This window comes from Ursus maritimus, unplaced genomic scaffold (genome assembly GCF_017311325.1).
Source record: "Ursus maritimus isolate PB19 unplaced genomic scaffold, ASM1731132v1 scaffold_29, whole genome shotgun sequence".
NCBI classification, from domain to species: Eukaryota; Metazoa; Chordata; class Mammalia; order Carnivora; family Ursidae; genus Ursus; species Ursus maritimus.
In genome coordinates this window covers 23061050-23079902 of record NW_024425452.1, presented here as the reverse complement: position 1 = coordinate 23079902, position 18853 = coordinate 23061050, and the positions used below count along the sequence as shown (strand labels likewise).

Below are 18853 nucleotides of genomic sequence, written 5' to 3'. Positions count from 1 at the left end.
GGGACATATGAACTTGAGTTAATGCATCTAATACCAATTATTGACACAGCACTGAGAGCTCATTATACAGGCTTTATTCAAATAGAGCTTAGGGACAGTGGGTAAAAATAAAGAATCTCAATATTGTGGGAATGCCTAATTTGGCCCTCCATCTGGTATTGGCTGATTATCTGAGGACAGTGTGTCCTTAACTCCCCGCCCCACCCTCCCCACTCCAGGACCCTCCCTTCTCCCCGACAAGGATATTTTCTGGTTAAGTTCCTCTGTGAATGGCCATCCACCACACCTCCTGGAGCATATTAATATTAATATGGGCTTCCTTAACCAAACGCTCCTTCTTGGCCTGTTTTCCACCTCAAAGTACCCCTCAGGGCGGGTTTGTTGTTCTCCTACTCAACACATAGTGTTTTAATATGAAACAGACATATGTTGTCTGTGTAGTATAAGGAGACATTATAGATGGTATTTAAGAGCATGGCTTTGGAGTCAGTCAGACCTGGGTCTAACCCACTAAATAACTGTGACCCTGAACAAGTCAACTCTCAGTTTTTGCATTTGTAAAGTGGGGCTGATAGGACACCGATCCTCCCTGTTGTGAGGACCTACTGAGGTGACGTATAGTAAGGACTTAGTGAAGGATCTTGAAATAATACCTTGAAATAAATGGCAGCTATTGCTATCCTTGTAGAGACCAATTTAGGTTCACTGTATTTCTTTTAAAAGGATTATGATTGCTTTCACTGTAAAGGGATATGTGGTCAATCCTAGCCAGGAGCTGCTGGAGATCTTGGCACCACTCACCGCAGTGCCTGGGATGCCTGGATTGCCTGGAGGGCCTTGGTGCCCGGGGGATCCCGTGGAACCCTTGTTTCCAGGTGGCCCCACAGGACCTATGGCTCCCTTCATGCCTGGAAGGCCTGGTTTTCCCTGTTCACCTTGTGGGCCTCTGTCTCCTGGAATTCCCTGGTCACCCTGTGAAGGAAAAACTTAATAATAATGACTTCTTCTAGAACACATAAGCTGTGGTTAAGAGAAAAGGTTCTGGATTCATACTGGCACCTACTAGCTGTGGGACCTCAGATAAGGGAATTAAGCCCTCTGTGCCCTACTTTCCTGTCCCATAAAGTGGAGATATTAATAGTAGCCTCTAAGGAGGGTGATGCTGAGAAATGAATGAGTCAAGTCAAGTGCTTAGAACAATGCCTGGCATGTCGAAGGTACTCAGTAAAAAGTTAGTGACAATGTTAGTTGTACTTGATTGCCAGTCTAGAATGATGACACTTTTGAAAGTCAACAGCAGCTCTCACTTCAGGCCTGGGTCTCCTTGGCAATAATAAAGGAAGATGGCCAAGAGGATTTTGCACTTGAATGGTCACTGAGATTTTACACTAAGTAAAAACTTCAGGACCCTCAAAATCCTTCCCAAATCATGCACTTTTCTTCTTCTTTTACCTTTATCAGAATCTTTGCTAGATTCTGTGGGTTGGTTTCTTTAGTCATGTTTTACAGATGTGACTGTGTGAGTGTGTGTGTGTGTGTGTGTGTGTACACGTGCACACATTCTGTGTCCCAAAGACATACAACTCAGGAAGATGAGACAGGAGAGCCTTTGGAAAAGTTCAGAGCAGGTGCCTGGGGTGGAGGGTCATCACTGAGATCATATACTCCATAACATAAATGACCTATGAGAGGATTCACTGAGTAAAGTGCCTCAGTAAATTAGGTGTAAGATAGTATTAGGTGGCTTGACTGTGATATGAAGTTTATTTAATGCTGACCTTTATCCAGCAAGGTGTCTACTACTGCATGTGTTTGTGCATTAGAGGATGGCAGGGTTTCAGGAGAGAGGTGTATACATGTAGCACAGTGTGAGTTTCAGTTACAGATATTCCAAATACTCAGTTCCACAAAGGCAGGAGCTGGTGATCACACCAAATATGATGGAATGGTGCACTGAGGCTGCCCTGTATTTCACTGTGCTATTCTTTTATTTGTGACTACTGTGCAAAAGGCCAAACTCCATTTCTCTGGATTTAAAAAAAGTAATGAAAACAAATGAACAATTACAGGGATCTCTTCGATCATGGAAGGAAGAGATGTAGAAAGAAGCCATATAGAAAGAAGAAAAAGCAGATGGACCTAATTCCAATGCTACTGTCTTAGTTATACAAATGTATCTGCATAGGAACATATCAACTCACAGTTGGGGAAATAGCTGAGATGAGCCAAATAAAAAAACAAAAAACAAAGAAAAGAAGTACTAACACATGCTGATCAATACCGTGATCGAGTGTAAAATCATCAGTCTTTAGCATATTAAAATTGTTTTATAATTTAGGCACAAGGATGTTCATTACTGTGATGTTTATTATTATGAAAACTGGGAAGAACCTACATATCAGAAAAAGGGGACTAGGAAAGTGAAGTAAGGTGTATCCAAACAGAGGAATAACACATAGCCACTAAAAGTCACATGTAGGTCTATATTTACTGGCGTGGAAAGATGGTCATTATATAGTGTTAGGTGAAAAAAGCCATTTACAAAACAGTCTGAACACATTTTTGGAAGAGCATCTATTCATTTGTATTGATACATTAAGTATATATGTATATCACGTGTAAGAGAGAAATAGAAATATGTCCAAAATAGTGATTGTCCAAAATCAAGAATCCTTATCTATATGCAGTGGGATAATGTAGACCTTTTTCTTTTTTTTAAATTTATATTACCTCTGTTTTCACATGTCCTTCAGTTATCACAAATTATTTGTGTAAAAAATAAAAACAAGTAAACTAGACACCAGTACATAAAACACACACACACAACACACTAGCAGCCCTCGTGAGAATTCCACTGAATAACAATGCGTGAATAATCTTTGCAGTGGAATGACTCCAACTCTCCTAGAAAACATTAGGATTCACTAAAGAAAATAACGGGACGTTGGAACAATAACAACCAAAACAATTCCAATAAAAGCATATAACAGAATTGGCATGACTCGTCGCTCTTTGTGTTCCGTTCCACTCTCACCGCTCTACCTCCTCCCACCACTGCCTTGACTCGACTTCATATTCCACAAGGTCAGGGGTTCTCAACAAGGGCCACTCTCATCCTCAGAAGGCATCTGGTGATGTCTGGAGACATTTTTGGTTGTCGCAACTGGAGGGAAGGTGGTGGTACTGCATCTGGTGGCTAGAGGCCAGGGGTGCTGCGAAATGTCCTAAGTGCACGGGACGGACACTTACAGCAAAGACCTGTCTGCCTCCAAACATCAACAGTGCTGAGGTTGAGAAACCCTTCTCCAAGGAACAAGAAATGGGTGATCGTTCTAGTAGGACTATGGGTCTGAGACAGGAGGATCAAAGCTTTCCAAACTGGAATAGCACACCAGACTTAGTTCTGAATAAAGGGCATCGCTGTAGGTGTACCTGCCATACGGCCTGCTTCTGGGTCCTTTACTTGGCCTAGTTTATGCCTAGGAGAGATCTTGGATCACATACGCCCTAGATGTGTCATACTGGGGGATTTGCAGGGATCCACACACATATTGCATAACTCAAAGCATAAGGCAATTGCAGCCAACAGGCTTAAATCACGATCACAAGAGTATTATACATACACGTTCTCCTTTGGGGCCTCTGTCTCCAGGTTTACCCGTGATACCCTGAAAAACAAATGTCAACGCTAAAAGATCACTGCTTGCCAAGGTTCCTCCCCAGCCTGCTGTCAAGTATTCTGACAGGTACTGTGGATGACGTTTTACATCAGAACATTTACTCGAAGTGGTATTTTCCATACCTGAGCACCTGGCAATCCATCTTTTCCATTTATTCCCTATAAAGACAAAAGTTGATTAATATTTCTAATTCTGCATCAGTAGACATAGTTAAACACAACAGAAAGCTGAAGTTTGGAGGTCTTAGTCACCATATTTCTGCTATTTTGGTAAGGCAATATGGCAAAACAGAAAACAAAGTTGATAGAAGAGATGGCCCTGAGTTCAAATTTTGACTCTGTCTCCGACAAGTTCCATTTACTTCAGGCAATTTACTGACCCTTAATAGCATCAGCTTCTTTCCTTACAAAGTGAGGATAACATCGTGACTTTAAAACTAAGGATTTGGTGAAGTAACAGAAAATGCCTAGCTCACTGTAAATAGTCAATGGGATTATTTTTCCTTACTTATTCCGTTAGGTACATTCTGAAAAATAAGGTGCCCCGCGGTGCTGGGTGGCTGGTGTGTGGCATTTATTGTTACCCTCCAACAATTTTCCAGCACGGAGAGTCATTCTCTGTAAATGGTCTCGTCGCTGCTCGGGAAATTTCATAACATGGCCAGAGCATGAAATGAACTGTCAGCCAGAGAACAATTTGTTATTTATCAGTGGGAGAATATGAAAGAAAAGTAGGAGATCTGTGATCACGGTTTTTGAGAGCACTAAATAGTGATTTTTTATTAGTAAACTGGAAGTTTCCCAAACTTTACAAGGCAGTTCTGGAGGTGGAAATAGAGCCCCCTGCTCAGAGATTTGTAAGACGGAGAGAACTTTTGGCCGGGAGATGTGAGAAGGGAAAGCACTTGGGGTCAAATCAAACACCTAGAGTCCAATAGCAGATGTGTTTTTGAGATTTGGTTTGAAGAGAGAGATCAAGGTGAGGAAAATGATTTCTTAGCCAGCAGGCAACTGCACGGACACGCTCCTCCGAAAAGCCGAGGGGAGTTTTATTTTGCTGGAATGGATTCTATGAGGATGGAACTGCAGACGAGCGCATGTTTCACTGCTATAAATTACACTAAAATCCGTCACAGTTGATAACCCAACCAAAGTCCCCCAACGTCTCTGAACATCCTGGGAATTATCTAGAGTGCTTTAACTAAGAACATGCTACCTGCGGTGCATGGTTCAAAGAATTTATTACATCCAGAAACACAAGCAACAAAGATAAATCTGATTAAGGAGAGGATGTGGGTAAAAAAAAAAACCCAAAAACAACCCAACTGTATCACTTGGATAAAAGAAGATAAATCTAGTATTAAAATGTAATTCATGCTTTTGGTAACAATGTAAGAAAAGAAATACACTACAGTCTTTTTTTTTTTCTTTTGTCTTTTGTAGTTCATCAAAGACTATCATGTGTGTTCTCCTTTGTATATAAAGGTGTTATTAACTTGCTTTCCCTAGACAAGTACTGCTTTTTAGAGATTTTTAGAATAGCCTGTATGGATTTGTGTTTCCCTCCCTCATCTCACTTATCTGGAAGAACTCCATCCCTGGGTGTAACAACTTTCTGTCTACCGCATGTCTGCCTCTGAGTGAGCACCTGAGTGCACTGGAAGAGAAACACATCTCCTTGCTCACTTGTTCCCATCTAAACGTACGAAAGCAGATGGCAAGTAGCCCCTCTGTATTACCAGGCTATCCTGGATTTCCTGATTCAACTCCCTTTCCTTCTCTCCCAAAGTACTCTTGCGCAGATTTTCCTGTGTCTCCAGATCTCCAGCATCACCACCTGATTCCTTACACCCAACTGATGACCTCGATTCTTCTTCCACTGAGAAAATAAATAGGAGAGAACCATCTCACCTTCCTTCCCTCCACGGGATCCACCAACCTACACGCATTTGTACACCAACTTCTGCCTGCCTCTTTCCTCCCGGTAAGAAAGATGAGCTGCCCCTGTTTCTTGTGAAGACCGATTTCCACTTCTGAGTGGAATAGCAGTCTTCTCCCCCTACTCAAAGTTCTCTCTACTCGCATGGTATCATCAAAACTTCCCCTCTCAACTGGATCATTCTTATCAAAATACAAGCGTGCTGTAACCTCTCCCACCAAGGACCACCACATTTCTAAACCCAGTGGAGAACTGTCAGCTCTCACATGACTTATCTAGATGTTCATCATTTCTCTGTCTTAAAACACTTAGTTCCCTTGACATCCAGGAAACCTCATTCAACTGCTTTTCTTCCTATCTCATCAGCTGTACCTTCCCAGTCTTTTTGAAGGCTCTTTTTCCTAATACTTGAAGTGCTCTCTTCCCTTCCAATCCACAATGACTCCATTTCATCCAGGCTCGGATTTAAATACCCAAATCAGCCTCTCCAGTCCTGATCTCTCCATTAATTTAAGATGTGTATATCTACTGCTTACTTGACATTTCCACTTGGATGTCTAATAGTGCTTGAAGTTGAATGTGTCCAACACAGAGAATTCTTGGTTTTCCCTCCCAAACCAACCCATCTCCAATCTTTCCCATCTCACCAAAAGCATCACTGTGACATGGCTGCTCAGACCCCACACCACAGCTGTGCCTTATCTCTCCCTCACACCCCACATCTGGTCCATCAGTGAGTTTGCTGACTCCCCCTTCGATGTACTTACTCCTCATGATCTCCCTGTTCTCCCCGTCATTATTTCTCATGGGGATTATGGCAATGTTTCCTCAGTGCTCTGTCTGCTTCCATTCTGCTTCCTACAGTCTGCTCTCCACATAATAGTCAGATTGATACTTTAAAATCTACTCCAGTCATTTTCCTTCTCCACTACAAATGTTTCAACGGGTCTCCATCATACTTCAAATGAAATCCAAACTCCACTCATGGCTTAGAATTCCTTACGGCCGGGCCACTGCCAACTTCTCTCTTGGTATCTTTCCCACTCTTGGTTAGCTTAGTGCATTCTTGACCTCATGCCTTTTGTTGTTCCTTCAACACACCAGGCTCACTCCTCTATGGTCATTTCTCTTCCTTGAAGCAATGCCTTTGACAACCACTCCAGGTTTGATCTCGCACTTCATGCAGGTTTCTGCTTAAACGGCATGCCTTTCTTAACTGCTCTATTTAAATGCTACTCCAGTGCGTCACCCTATTTAGAGCTTTTTCTACCTGAAATTGTGTGTGTATGTGTATTTGTTTGTTGTCTGTGTCCCTGTACTAGAACGTAAAGCCACGAGGTGCTGGCACCCAGAAGCGTGCTTAGCATTTTCGTAGGTGCTCAAGAAATAGTTGTTGAATAAACAAATTGCTTTTTGCATCATCTCCTGGGCAAGCATTTAGGAAATGGTCAGGGGCCCGGGATAGGGAGTTGCGAAAGGAGGTGAAGGGGGAGGCAGGGATCGAAGCTATTTATTGAGCCCCTCTCAGGGCCAGGCACTGGAAATGCTTACCATATGCCATATTACTTCAGTGACTCACAACACGCTTTGAGTCACAATTCAAACCTGTATCTTTCTGACTCTAAATTGTATATGCTGCCTATATGTTTATGTTGCCTTCCCTGAGGAGCTGGTGGCCAGGGAGCACTCAGACCCAGAAGGTTTCCCAGAGGTGCTGAACCACCAGGCTCGTGAACTCTGTTGCTTGTTCACCTTCAGTATCCTCCTTCTAATAGCACTCCCTCCCCCCACACAAATAAACAAGCAGAGGGAGCAGAGACCTTCTATAAAGAGTAAACCCAAGAGGGGGCTATCTGTCATTCATCTTTACACCCCCTCCGCCATGGCCCAGCACATCCTTAGCAAACAGCAGAGACTAGATGAGTATTTGTTGAACTGAACTGAATTAGTAAGAATAATTATTACCACATTACAGCAAGATATGTCAGTATCCAAGAGCTCTTTGAGGAATCAAGGCGATGCTATGTTTAGAAGCATGATTTATGAAAGTATAAGAACAAAGTCCATAGATAAAGAAGGGAATCTGAGAAAACAGCTTCTACTTTAGTTTTTAGCTTAGCACCCAGGAGTTATATCTGTGAGTCTTCAGCTTCTTTATATTTTAGGATGTGACAGGCCATTTTGTTTTTTAACTCAGAGAATATAAGACTTAAGAAATAATGAGTCTCATCTCCTGACTCTTAAAACAAACAAACAAACAAACAAACAAACAAACAAAGAAATATCACTTTTTTCATCACTGTTTAAGACATGAAGATACCTCATACAGAGCTGGGACACTCAGCGAGAAGCACACCCCCAAAGATCCATTTGTGGAACTTGCTCTTACTTCCTTAGAAACTACAAATGTCAGATTTTCCAAGGAGATATGGAAAGAGTCACTGCTTGGAATATTTCTCAAACTGGCAAATTTTAAATAGTAAAAAGTACTTACTGGCCTTCCGGAGGGTCCTTCTGGTCCAGGGAAACCTATATCTCCAACAGGCCCTCTGTCACCCTATAGGCATGTTCACAGACAAATATTAATTGCTATGAAAAGCTTTGAAATAGCATGCAAGTACAACTGTGAAGTAAGTGGCTGGCACTCACCGGTTCCCCTGGAACTCCTGGAGGCCCTGGGGCTCCAGGTTTTCCCTGGAAAATCAAATCAAAGAGAAATGTTAAGAGCCAAATTAGGGCATGATGCCATGTGCTTCCCCTCCCCGCCCGTGAATTTAATGTGCTTCCAGGCTTGTGGCTCTCTATGCTAAAATGGCATTCCTAATGGGACTGAGTCTGTGGGGATATACACTTGACTATGGAAGTTCCGAGATACGGACTAGAATGCAGTTCTCTGAATGTACATATATGTCTAAAGCAGAGGGATGGGAGGGGACGATAATATTTTTGAAAATATGAAACCAATGTATCCTCATTACTGGAAATGTATCTAGTGCCTTATTTGATTGGCAGCTCTTCTTGACTTTGGGAGTGGGAGGGCACACCCCCAAAGAAATCTTTCCTAGACTGTGTGTTTCATAAGACGCTTTCTAGGTTCATAGTAGAATAGCCTGAAGAGAAACTATTGTCGACTTGAAAAGCCATGTTTGGTTGAAAGGAAGAAGGCAAGATTAATTTGCTCCAACACACTGTGGCTTGGAGGACTGATGACAGAGAAATGTTGAGTAGAGACCACTGGGAGGGACAAGAGAGGAAGATGGTCCATCAGAGAGCAGAAGTGAGAAGTGCCAAAGTGTCCAGACCAAGCTTAAAGAAGGAGCCACGTCCCACCACTTAGACCTAATGTGGACAGAAAACCAAATAGTGCAGGGATGTAGGCCTGGGCCTGAGGCTGCAGAAACCCTAGTAGGTTCCCCAGGAGAGAGTCTGAAAAGGAAGGACCCTTTGCTCCTCTTGTTGTCTAGAACTTTGGGAGGAGCCCCCCTCACAAGTTTGGACACGGCTGAGTGGTGAAGCTAGGCAGACACAGGGCCCGACAGGGCAGCCCTGGTTCCCCAGACCTGTGACTACAAGCAGGAACTGCTGAAGCTCTTGTGGGCCGAAGTTGGGGGGATGTGTTAGACCTGGAAGACTAATGTCCAACATCGTCTTGGCATAGGACACAAGGGGGAGAGTGCTCAAGCTTTGAGATCTGAGACAAAGGGATCAGGGACATCCATAGCAGGCAGCAGCGATCTCGAAGGTCAGGGGGAGCTTGGCGAACCTGGGGTAGAGCATGCTGACTGGAGGCCTCACCTCACTGCCAGCATTCACAGACACCCCCTCTTCTATACCCATGTGTCAGTCTGGGGAGAATTAGGAGAAAGAAGCCCTCGAGAAATCTCTGCATGGGCTTGAATATACTAGAAAGAGATGGAACAGCTAAATAAGGGGATTCATCCTCTATAAAGGATGGTTTTCTACAGATTATGCATGGGTTTTAAATTTTTGTTATTAGGCTTAACAACTACATAGAGTAAAATGGAGTGGCTATTAACCTTTTAAAGAATGGGAGTGATGGGTGGTGGTGAATGGCAGTGGGTGGCGGTGGGTGGTGATGGACACTCTGGGTTGTGCTGGGTGTCAATAGATGTCAATGGGTGGTGGTGAGTGAGATGGTAGGGCCCTTTCTTATCTTGTATTCTTATGATTCAAGCACATAGTTTCCACTGACTTGCCTACCCTGGGCCTACCCTGCAGGGGCACTGAACAAAAGAATAAGTGGGCTCTCATTCATAAAGCATGGCCGCAACATTTTAATTAGAGCATCATGAATGAAGATCAGAATGATCCCTAGGGCTCAGAGAAATGATTTCAACCTTTCCTGGAGCACTTCCTATTCATTTGAAACGACCTTGATGAGATTAAAACATTTGACATCAGAGAGCAACAAAAATGATTGAGAGGCTGGAAGGGCTAGTTTACGAGGAAACATTAGCAGCAGTAAAGATCTGTTAATAACACCAGGCCGAGGGAAAACTCAGGCAGATTGCAGCTTAATACCAAGAACTTGAAGTACATGTCTAAGGATAAGAACTTCGTCTTTTGGGGGCCAAGAAACCTTGAATAGGACAAGAACAGAGAAACAAAACAAGCTTCTCAAAGTTGAGCTTGTGTACTGACATACTGGCACAGGTAACTAACTGGGCATCTCCTCCCCTCCTTAAGAGAGTTGGGAGAAAGAAAGAAAAAGACAAAAAATAAGAAAAAGGTGAAAATAAAGAAAGGAGCAGTCTTGGGGTCCCTGGGTGTTGCAGTCAGTGAAGTGTTGGACTCTTTATTTCAGCTCAGGTCATGATCCTAGGGTCATGGGATCAAGCCCCACACTGGGCTCCATGCTTGGCTCTGCACTCAGTGGGGAGTCTGCTTGAGATTCTCTCTCTCCATCTCTCTCTGCCCTTATCTCTTCTCTCCCTCCCTCTTTAAAATAAATAAATAAAAATATTTTTAAAAATAAAAAAGAAAGAATTCTGGAGGATGGATAGAGACAAGGTGGTTTTATTTTTTTTAACTGGATGCTTCTAGAACCTAATATCATAGGAGCTACTGTGTGCTCCCCAGCCTTTCTTGATCCCTAGCCATAGATTTACTGTGGAGATAGAATTGCTTCCTTGTGAAAATAATGTGAGATACTCTGGACTCACCGATACTCCAGCTATTCCTGGGGGACCTGCTGGGCCTCGATCCCCCTGTCGAGATTAAAAAAAAAAAAAATGCTACTTATAATGATATCTATAATTTCTTTACCTATAAAATTAATGCTCAAATGATTATTTGATTTGGTAAAGCTTTCTTTGGTATTGATAAGCATTATCAATATCATCAGATGGGAAAATAAAATGAGTAGCTAACTAAATTTGTTAAAGCTTCCCCCCCCCCAAAATGAAAGCAAATTATAATCTTAATGAAAACAAGCATTTAGGTTATCATTTCTGTGACCTATTTTTAATAGCACGCCACACATCCTTACAGCTAAAATTAGTCAATACAGTATTTTTATTCCAGAAGTAATCCATTACCAATACGTAAAATAGAAAGCATATTGAACATCTTCTTAGAAGCTTTTCCTATGCTTGTCTTACTGGAAGTAGGGTTCGAATAAAGATATTTAGAACAAGGGATTTTGTAGTTCTTCTTATTAGGCCATCAGAAGATCCCTTGAATTGCTCGGAACAGCAGAGTGACACAACTCTTTTTCCAAAGGCAATGGGGTATTTTAGATAAAGCTGATGATGCTAAAAGTACTGATGATTATATATGGGGTAATAAAAGGGCAATTTTTGTTGAGCAGAACCTACATTAAAAAACCCCATAACTTCACTCAGGAACATAAAAGAAGACTTGATTAAAGGGAGAGATATGTTTTGTTCTTGGAGGGCAAGACAATGTTGTAAAGGTGTCATTGCTACCCAAACTAATTTATAAATTTAATGCAATTCTTATGAAATTGCAGCTTGGTCAGATGATATTAAAGTCCACTCAAGATAATGAATAAATGAGAAGATAAAAGAAAAAAATTAAAAGAAGAACAATAAGGAGATTAGCAATACCAATATCTGAACATATCACAAAGCTCTAACGCTTAAGATAACGGAATATTGGCATAAGATTAAGCAATATGTCGATGCAATATAAAAACACCATATAAACTCAGAAATAGACCAACGTCTATAATAGGATTTTAGTAAAGAAAGGGATCTATTATTCAACAAATAGTGCTAATAATTGAGTAATTTCCCTGAAAAAAGTTTAATTCCTCTTTTTATGTTACACTCCATGTAAATCCCATATAGATTATGTAAAAAGTAAAATAATATGAAGTATAAAAGAACTAGAAGAAAATATTAAGTGACTACCTAATTTTGGTTGAGAATAAGAATAAAAGGAACTTAATGCATAAAAGCAAAACAAGAAACCACAAAGAAAAATAGTTTGCTATTTGACTACATAGACGTTATATTTACATGTACAATGAGATTAAGCATGAAAATGAAAGGCCAGACCAACAGGATATAAACTCTAACATATAAATACAAGTAATATCTCTATAAAGCATAGTTATAGACAAATAGAAAAAGAGCTAATAGAATAGTGGAGAAACAGTATAAACAAGTAATTCTTGTCAGTCTCACTCTGCTCCTTTTAAATTATGGGATTTTTGCCCCTGAAATGCATATATTGGAACTTTTTATTCAGTGGAAACTCTTGTATATCTGATAAAGGTTAATATTAAGAAGACTTCTCTTGGGGGCGCCTGGGTGGCACAGCAGTTAAGCGTCTGCCTTCGGCTCAGGGCGTGATCCCGGCGTTATGGGATCGAGCCCCACATCAGGCTCCTCCGCTATGAGCCCGCTTCTTCCTCTCCCACTCCCCCTGCTTGTGTTCCCTCTCTTGCTGGCTGTCTCTATCTCTGTCGAATAAATAATAAAATAAAATCTTTAAAAAAAAAAAAAAGAAGACTTCTCTTGGACAGTATGGTCCTTCCAAAGTTCAAGCCCTGGAGTTCTTTGAACCATTCTCCTCTAATGATCTGGTCTCTTATTTCCATTGTTATACCTGAGACCTTGTCAGTAACAATAACTCCATCCCACCCATAATCTCAGTTTCATGCATTCTGATATTGGGCCACCATAGTTTTGACTCACTCCCTCGAGTACCTTGGATTCTCACACTTTTGATGCCACCAAGACCTCTAATCTATTGAACAAATCTTTCATCATCCTTCCACTCTCTCGATGGCCTCTCTCCCTTATTTATTTAGTTTCAATTCCATAGACACTTGTTATAATCACTCCTTTGTGTACACCATTGACTCTCTTGGCCCAGTCTTGCTTCTAGTACTCATTTGTCAAAACTGGAACCTTGTTTAAATCTATGTTTTTACCTGAGTGTACATGCTGGAGAAGATCTCCCTGAGTGGTCTCACTTCAGTTCATGTCCATGAACCTCAGGGGGGCAATGGGGCTGCCTAGTCACCACACTTTGTTGTCCCTGGACACTCCCTCTCTCTTAGAAGACCTTCACCTTAAATCTCCAACCTCTTCTCCCTAACTCACTCTCAGATGATGATCTTCTTCTTCCATCTCTGAGAAAATTTCAGCAATCAGAAAAGAACTTCTATAGACCCCAACCAATTATTCTTCCTGTGTATCAGTGTCTATACTCTGTTTTTCTACCTGTTACTAGAGATGAACTATCCAGACTCCTCTCTGAAGCCAAACCCTCCATTTATATACTAGTTCCCATTTTCTCCTAGGTATTCAAGGATGTCATTCCAGCAATTCTCCCCTTTCTTCCTATATCATCACTCCCCTACCCTATTCTAATGGATCATTCCTTTAGCATACAACTATTCTGATATTTCTATGGTCCATTTCTAAAATCCATTTTATAAAACCCTACCCTACTTCCTCTAGAAGCCACTGACCCATTTCTTTGCTTTCCTTTGTAGCAAAACTTCTTGAGCACTGTTACACTGTATTTGCTATCTCTAATTCTTTTTTTCGTATTCTCTATTAAATCCATTTAAATCCAACAGTTGCTCCTACCAAAATCATGAAATGGTAATAATCATTTATTGCTAAACCTCTGTATTGCTAAATCTAATGGTTAGTACTTGACCATCCCATCCCCATCATACTAGCCCTATTTTCAGTATTTGAGACAGGTGATCACTCCCTTCACCTTGATATATTATATTAACTTGGCTTTCAGGACACCAAATTTCCCTCCTACCTCCTTGGTCACTTCATCTCAGTCTCCCCTGCTTATTCCTCCTTTTCTTCCTGATCCCTTTATGTTGGAGGCCTCAGCGCTCAGTCCTCGGTCTTCTCTTTTATAAAATCTACTGTCATTCCCTTGGTGATTTTATCAAGTCTCCTGGCTTTAAGACAGCATCTATACTCTTGGGACAACCAAGTTTAAATCTCCAATAAGACTCTTTTCAAACTCCATGCCTTTAGATTGTTCTGCCTACTCAACACTTCCACTTTGCTATCTAATAGATGCTGCCAAGTTTGACCTCATGTCCAAAGTTAAACTGATCATCCTCACCCTCTCCACACAGGCTCTGCCTATAGCTTTCCTCATTTCAGTTGATGACTATCCCGTCATGCCAGTTGCTCAGGTCAAAAAACTGGGAGTCCTCCTTGACTCCTCTTTACTCTCTCATACCCACGTCCAATCAATTAGAAAGTCCCTTGGTTCTACCTTCCCAATATATCCAGAATCTAGCCACTCCATGCTATCTCCACCATTTCTACTTCGATCTGAGCCAACATCACCCTGGCTGTATTATGGGAGTAGTCTTCTAACAGGCTTCCCTGCTTCACCCCTGCCCCCCAGCTGCAGGCCCCATCACCCTTCTACTCAGAAATGACCTGCTGGCTCCCGATTTTACTCAGAGTGAAAGATAAAGTCTTCACAATGGCTTATAAGCCTCTTTATTATTAGTGCCTCTCAAACTACTTGTGCTCCTTTGGGAGCAGTTTATCATTTATGTTCTAATACATCCTAAACCAAGGTGAGTCAACTGATCACATGTTTGAATATCATGGCAAAGTTAAATTGCTAGACAAGTTTTAAATACTTACTCTCAGTCTACCCTTGCCTTGCCATAGAACCCATCAGAGAATTTGCAGACTGGCACCCATCCTCTATCGGCCACATTTTGAGTAGTATTGCTTTACAAGAGTGCCATGACAGGGCTACACCTCACTTCTACCCCTACGTCTCTAACCTCATCTACGACCCTTCCTTCACCTCATTCCCCTGGTCTCCTTTGGTGTAGCAGTAATGCTCATGTCTCAGTGCATTTAGACCTAATATTTACTCTTTCAAAAAACTGTATATAGTGGTGTACAGCTTGAACATTTGATATATGCATATACTGTGAAATGATCACCACAATCGAGCTAATTAATGTAGTGGTGAGAACACTTAGCAATTTTCAAGTATACAGTGAAGTATTGTTACCTATCATCGCCACGCTACACATTAGATCTCTAGAACTTACTTGTATTGCCCGGGACATTCTTCCTTTAGGGTTGAAGGGACTTGGCCTACTCTGTCTTACTCTTTCAACTCTTTGCTCAGATCTTGCTTTCTCAGACCCATATTTAAAATTACAAACCTCTCCTTTAGCACTCCCAAGCCCTCTTAACCTGCTCTATTTTTTCTTTCTTTCATAGCATTTTACCAACATTTTTACTTATGTTTATTCTTGTAGTTTCTGTATCCTCTTCCTGGAAAATAAGTTCCTTGAAGGCAGAGATTTTTGTCTGTTTTGTACTCTTAGCTATCTTTAAACCTAAAACAGTTCCTGGTCCAATAGGGGGAGCTCAGTAAACATTTTTGAATTTTAAATCAGTGACCACATCTTTAATCCCTGTACTTACCTTTATACCTGGAAATCCTTCTAGTCCTGGCAACCCCATCGCACCAGGTTCTCCCTGTTAAATATGAACATAAGAAATGCAGGAGCAATGACCAAAAGGTTTTTTAAGCCTTGGTTTCAAAAACAAAGATTTTTTTTTTTTTTTTGCCAAAAAAGTACCCCCAAAACACTATTCGGCGATTTAGCAAGTAATTGGTATGCTCTATTTTCAAGCATCTGTATTCTTGCATTTGATATTTGAAAATAGTTTGAGAATAAATCTATTCCCTGGAGAAGTATGAATATATTTTCTGATTGTTTTTATTCTGATTAAGGATCTAATTAGAATGAATCCCTCTAGTCAGTGATAACTCCAATTTCAATAAAAATCAGAAGGAAAGATGGGCTTTAATGAAGTTTGCCAATTTGTGAGGTACCCAGGGCTGCTAGATGACCAGAGAATAGGACTAAGCTCCTTAAACACAAATGAAGATGAAGGTCTGATAGCAAGGTTTCCCATCCTGCAGTGTGCTTCGTAGCTGGCCGTGAATTGTGAAATGCTTCAGAGGATGAGTCTGGAAGCAGCATCTCTAATGATTCTAAGTTATTGCTTAAGCTCATAGGTCACTGGCAGAAGATAAGGAAGCATTTCCATTAAAAAAAAATCTTTTACATATTCTAGTGTATGGTCCCATGGCCGGCTGGAGCCTGTAGGCTCTCAAGAAATGTATTTAGAGAAGTTAGGGTGAAGGAAGCTGCTACTTTTGAGCAAATAAACTTTAAATCAAGAGAGAGAGAGGTAGTTGTCTGATACCTCCTTGTTAATGAATTGATGTTCACTGCAAATATTTTCTTAAGACACTGGATGCTTTCAATATAATCACGTAAAAAAGGGAGCTTTCATTCTCTATAAATATATTTTTGCATGCATAACTCTAATCTGCTTCAAAATATTACCAAGTCTCCAACTTCCATTATTACTTATGATATTGTCCTTATTACAGAACACTTAATGAACAAGCAGATGACTTGATACTTTTCATGCCTTAAAAATCTTTTTAAATGTCCACTAATATATAACCTGTCAATCAGACAAAAACAAAAACAAAAGGATGTTCACACTCTATTCTGCATGAAGCTCTGTGAAAGAGGTCCTGGATTGTTGACAAAGGAAATGAACTCTTTGATTCTCTTTGTTTACATGCTCAACAATCTTTAGGACCAAGGAAGGTGGTCACCCCATCAATCAATATTTATTTGAAAGTAGTTAGTAATTAAATATTTCATTGAAGCCACTTATAAATTAAGTATCAAAGGAATTAAATGGAGCACCTCAGAAGATAAATTCAATTAGGGTAATTTTTGTCTACAAACGTTTACTGAGAAGATTAGAAACAGTGGTGCAGACCTAGCGTCATGGGAGATGAAGGATGCGAAGAGTAAATCTCTCCCCCCGCCCACCACCTCCTCAAATTGACTTTTCCATTTTCTGCTCTGTGACCTATCATTCTACCATTCCTGGCTTATTTCTCTGGTAGGAAGTAGTATTTGTCTGTGCTGAGCAACCGGTGTGTAATGAAGGGAGCTGCATGGTGGTGCTGACATAGGCTCAAAGGATAATTTCAAAGGTTTATGTAGGATAGACCTGAGGGTTTACACAGTATTTAACTTCATTATTTCGGATTTCTGTTTTTGTGCTTCACCCACTTAAATCACATCTCCAAAAAAATGAATATCCTTTAATCAGTTTTTATTCTTTATCTTTTGTTGTAGCTAAGGAATTTGAAGCCTAATTTCTTCAAGTCTACTCAAATCTGTCTGCTACCTATTTTCCAATCCAAGTGAATTAGGATTTATCCTTTATTAGAATACTTAAAAAATGTTATCACCTTGATATGCAGTTATTAATGAAAAACTTCAAAGAATGTTCCAGAAAAGTCAGTGAGAAGTCTAGGGACCTCTACATGATTCAGAGGGGCTGTGAGTCAGTAGGAGAGGGAAAGACCAGGAGGAAATTTTTATCAACAAGATGAAAGAAAATTAAAATTAGAATGAAGGATATGATTGGTGAAAGCATAAAAATGTTACAGATAAAAGGGGGGCAACATGAATAAGAAAACAAAGGACACTTCTAAGTTACATAATTGGGGCTCAGAAAATGATACTAACTAGTTGAAATCATGCTTTCAGGGGAAATAATTGGCCCTTAATGTATACCAACCAATAACAAAAAATATGTGCTTTAACGCATGTCCTTTGAAAATATATTTAGATGTGAAAAGATTACTTTCTATGGCTTCTTCTGTCACTCTTTTAAAATTTACTCCTCTAGTTTTACCAAACGGTATTGTAATGAAATGGCCTTAATTTTTTTTTCACGTGACAGTGGAAGATGGTTTTAATTTTTTTTTTCACGTGACAGTGGAAGATGGTTTGAAACTTTATTTCAGTTTCAGGCATATCTGAGTTTCAAGCATCCTGTATAAATCAAAGTTAAAAGGTTAATACAAGTGAAATATGAACATTTGCTTGACAAGGACATGACAGGAAGAATTGCCAAAGAAAAAAGGGAATCTAATGATTTTGGCAGAAGCTTCAGACGGACGCCCCATGGTTGAGAAGGATGCCTGAGAACAATTGTCACTCTCTGGGGGGCTGCAGAACATGATCTCTTTCCATGCTGGGTGCTAACCTCCTGATACATTACACCTATGAAGCAGATTTATGACAGCACATCGCATTTCCTACCCAAGAACTGCCTAAGACATTCAAAGCAAATAAACAGTCCCTTCGTTTTGGGGGGGTAGGGAGAGACTGGAGACATATTAAGGAATTTCTTTCCAGTAAGTATTTCTCTTCCACAATCTACTTAATACTGAGTTAACTATCAAAATAGTGCTATCAGAAGAAAGTGCCGTTTATCAGGAACTTCCATGTGTGCCCTCCTCCATCACAGGGCGAATTTGAAAATACACTGATAAAAGAGACTAAGGCCAAGGGCAGGGACATCAAGATCAAAGCATCTTGAAAATGAACACATTGCTGGTATTTGGTGGTTTGCCTCCTGCCTCCAATATTAGATAATTGATGAACATCTAAGAAAATAGGCCATCTTTGCCTGATGTCCTTCTTTCAAACTTCAATAAAGGCTCATTTTCTAAATGACACAAAGCATGGGAATATACATACCACTGGGCCAGGGTCTCCTTTTGGGCCCTACAAGAAAAGCATGGGAAGTCATTTTTAAAAGAACGATGGAAGCAAATTATAGAATCTAAAGCATTTGAATTCAATTTGCTTTAAGACACATACAAAATATTTG

General features: G+C 40.6%; 1 protein-coding gene across 1 annotated transcript in view; it reads right to left on the bottom strand.

The window, feature by feature from the left end:
- The window catches only part of COL19A1 (collagen type XIX alpha 1 chain), a 299548-nt gene that overhangs the window by 18621 nt on the left and 262074 nt on the right, over positions 1-18853 (bottom strand). Inside the window, exons 40-47 of the mRNA XM_008684899.2 lie at positions 18721-18747; positions 15554-15607; positions 10802-10846; positions 8268-8312; positions 8113-8175; positions 3803-3838; positions 3624-3668; positions 802-972 (exon numbers count right to left, since the gene is read on the bottom strand). Coding sequence (XP_008683121.1) covers positions 802-972; positions 3624-3668; positions 3803-3838; positions 8113-8175; positions 8268-8312; positions 10802-10846; positions 15554-15607; positions 18721-18747 — 486 coding nt within the window. The remainder of the gene's footprint in view (positions 1-801; positions 973-3623; positions 3669-3802; positions 3839-8112; positions 8176-8267; positions 8313-10801; positions 10847-15553; positions 15608-18720; positions 18748-18853) is intronic.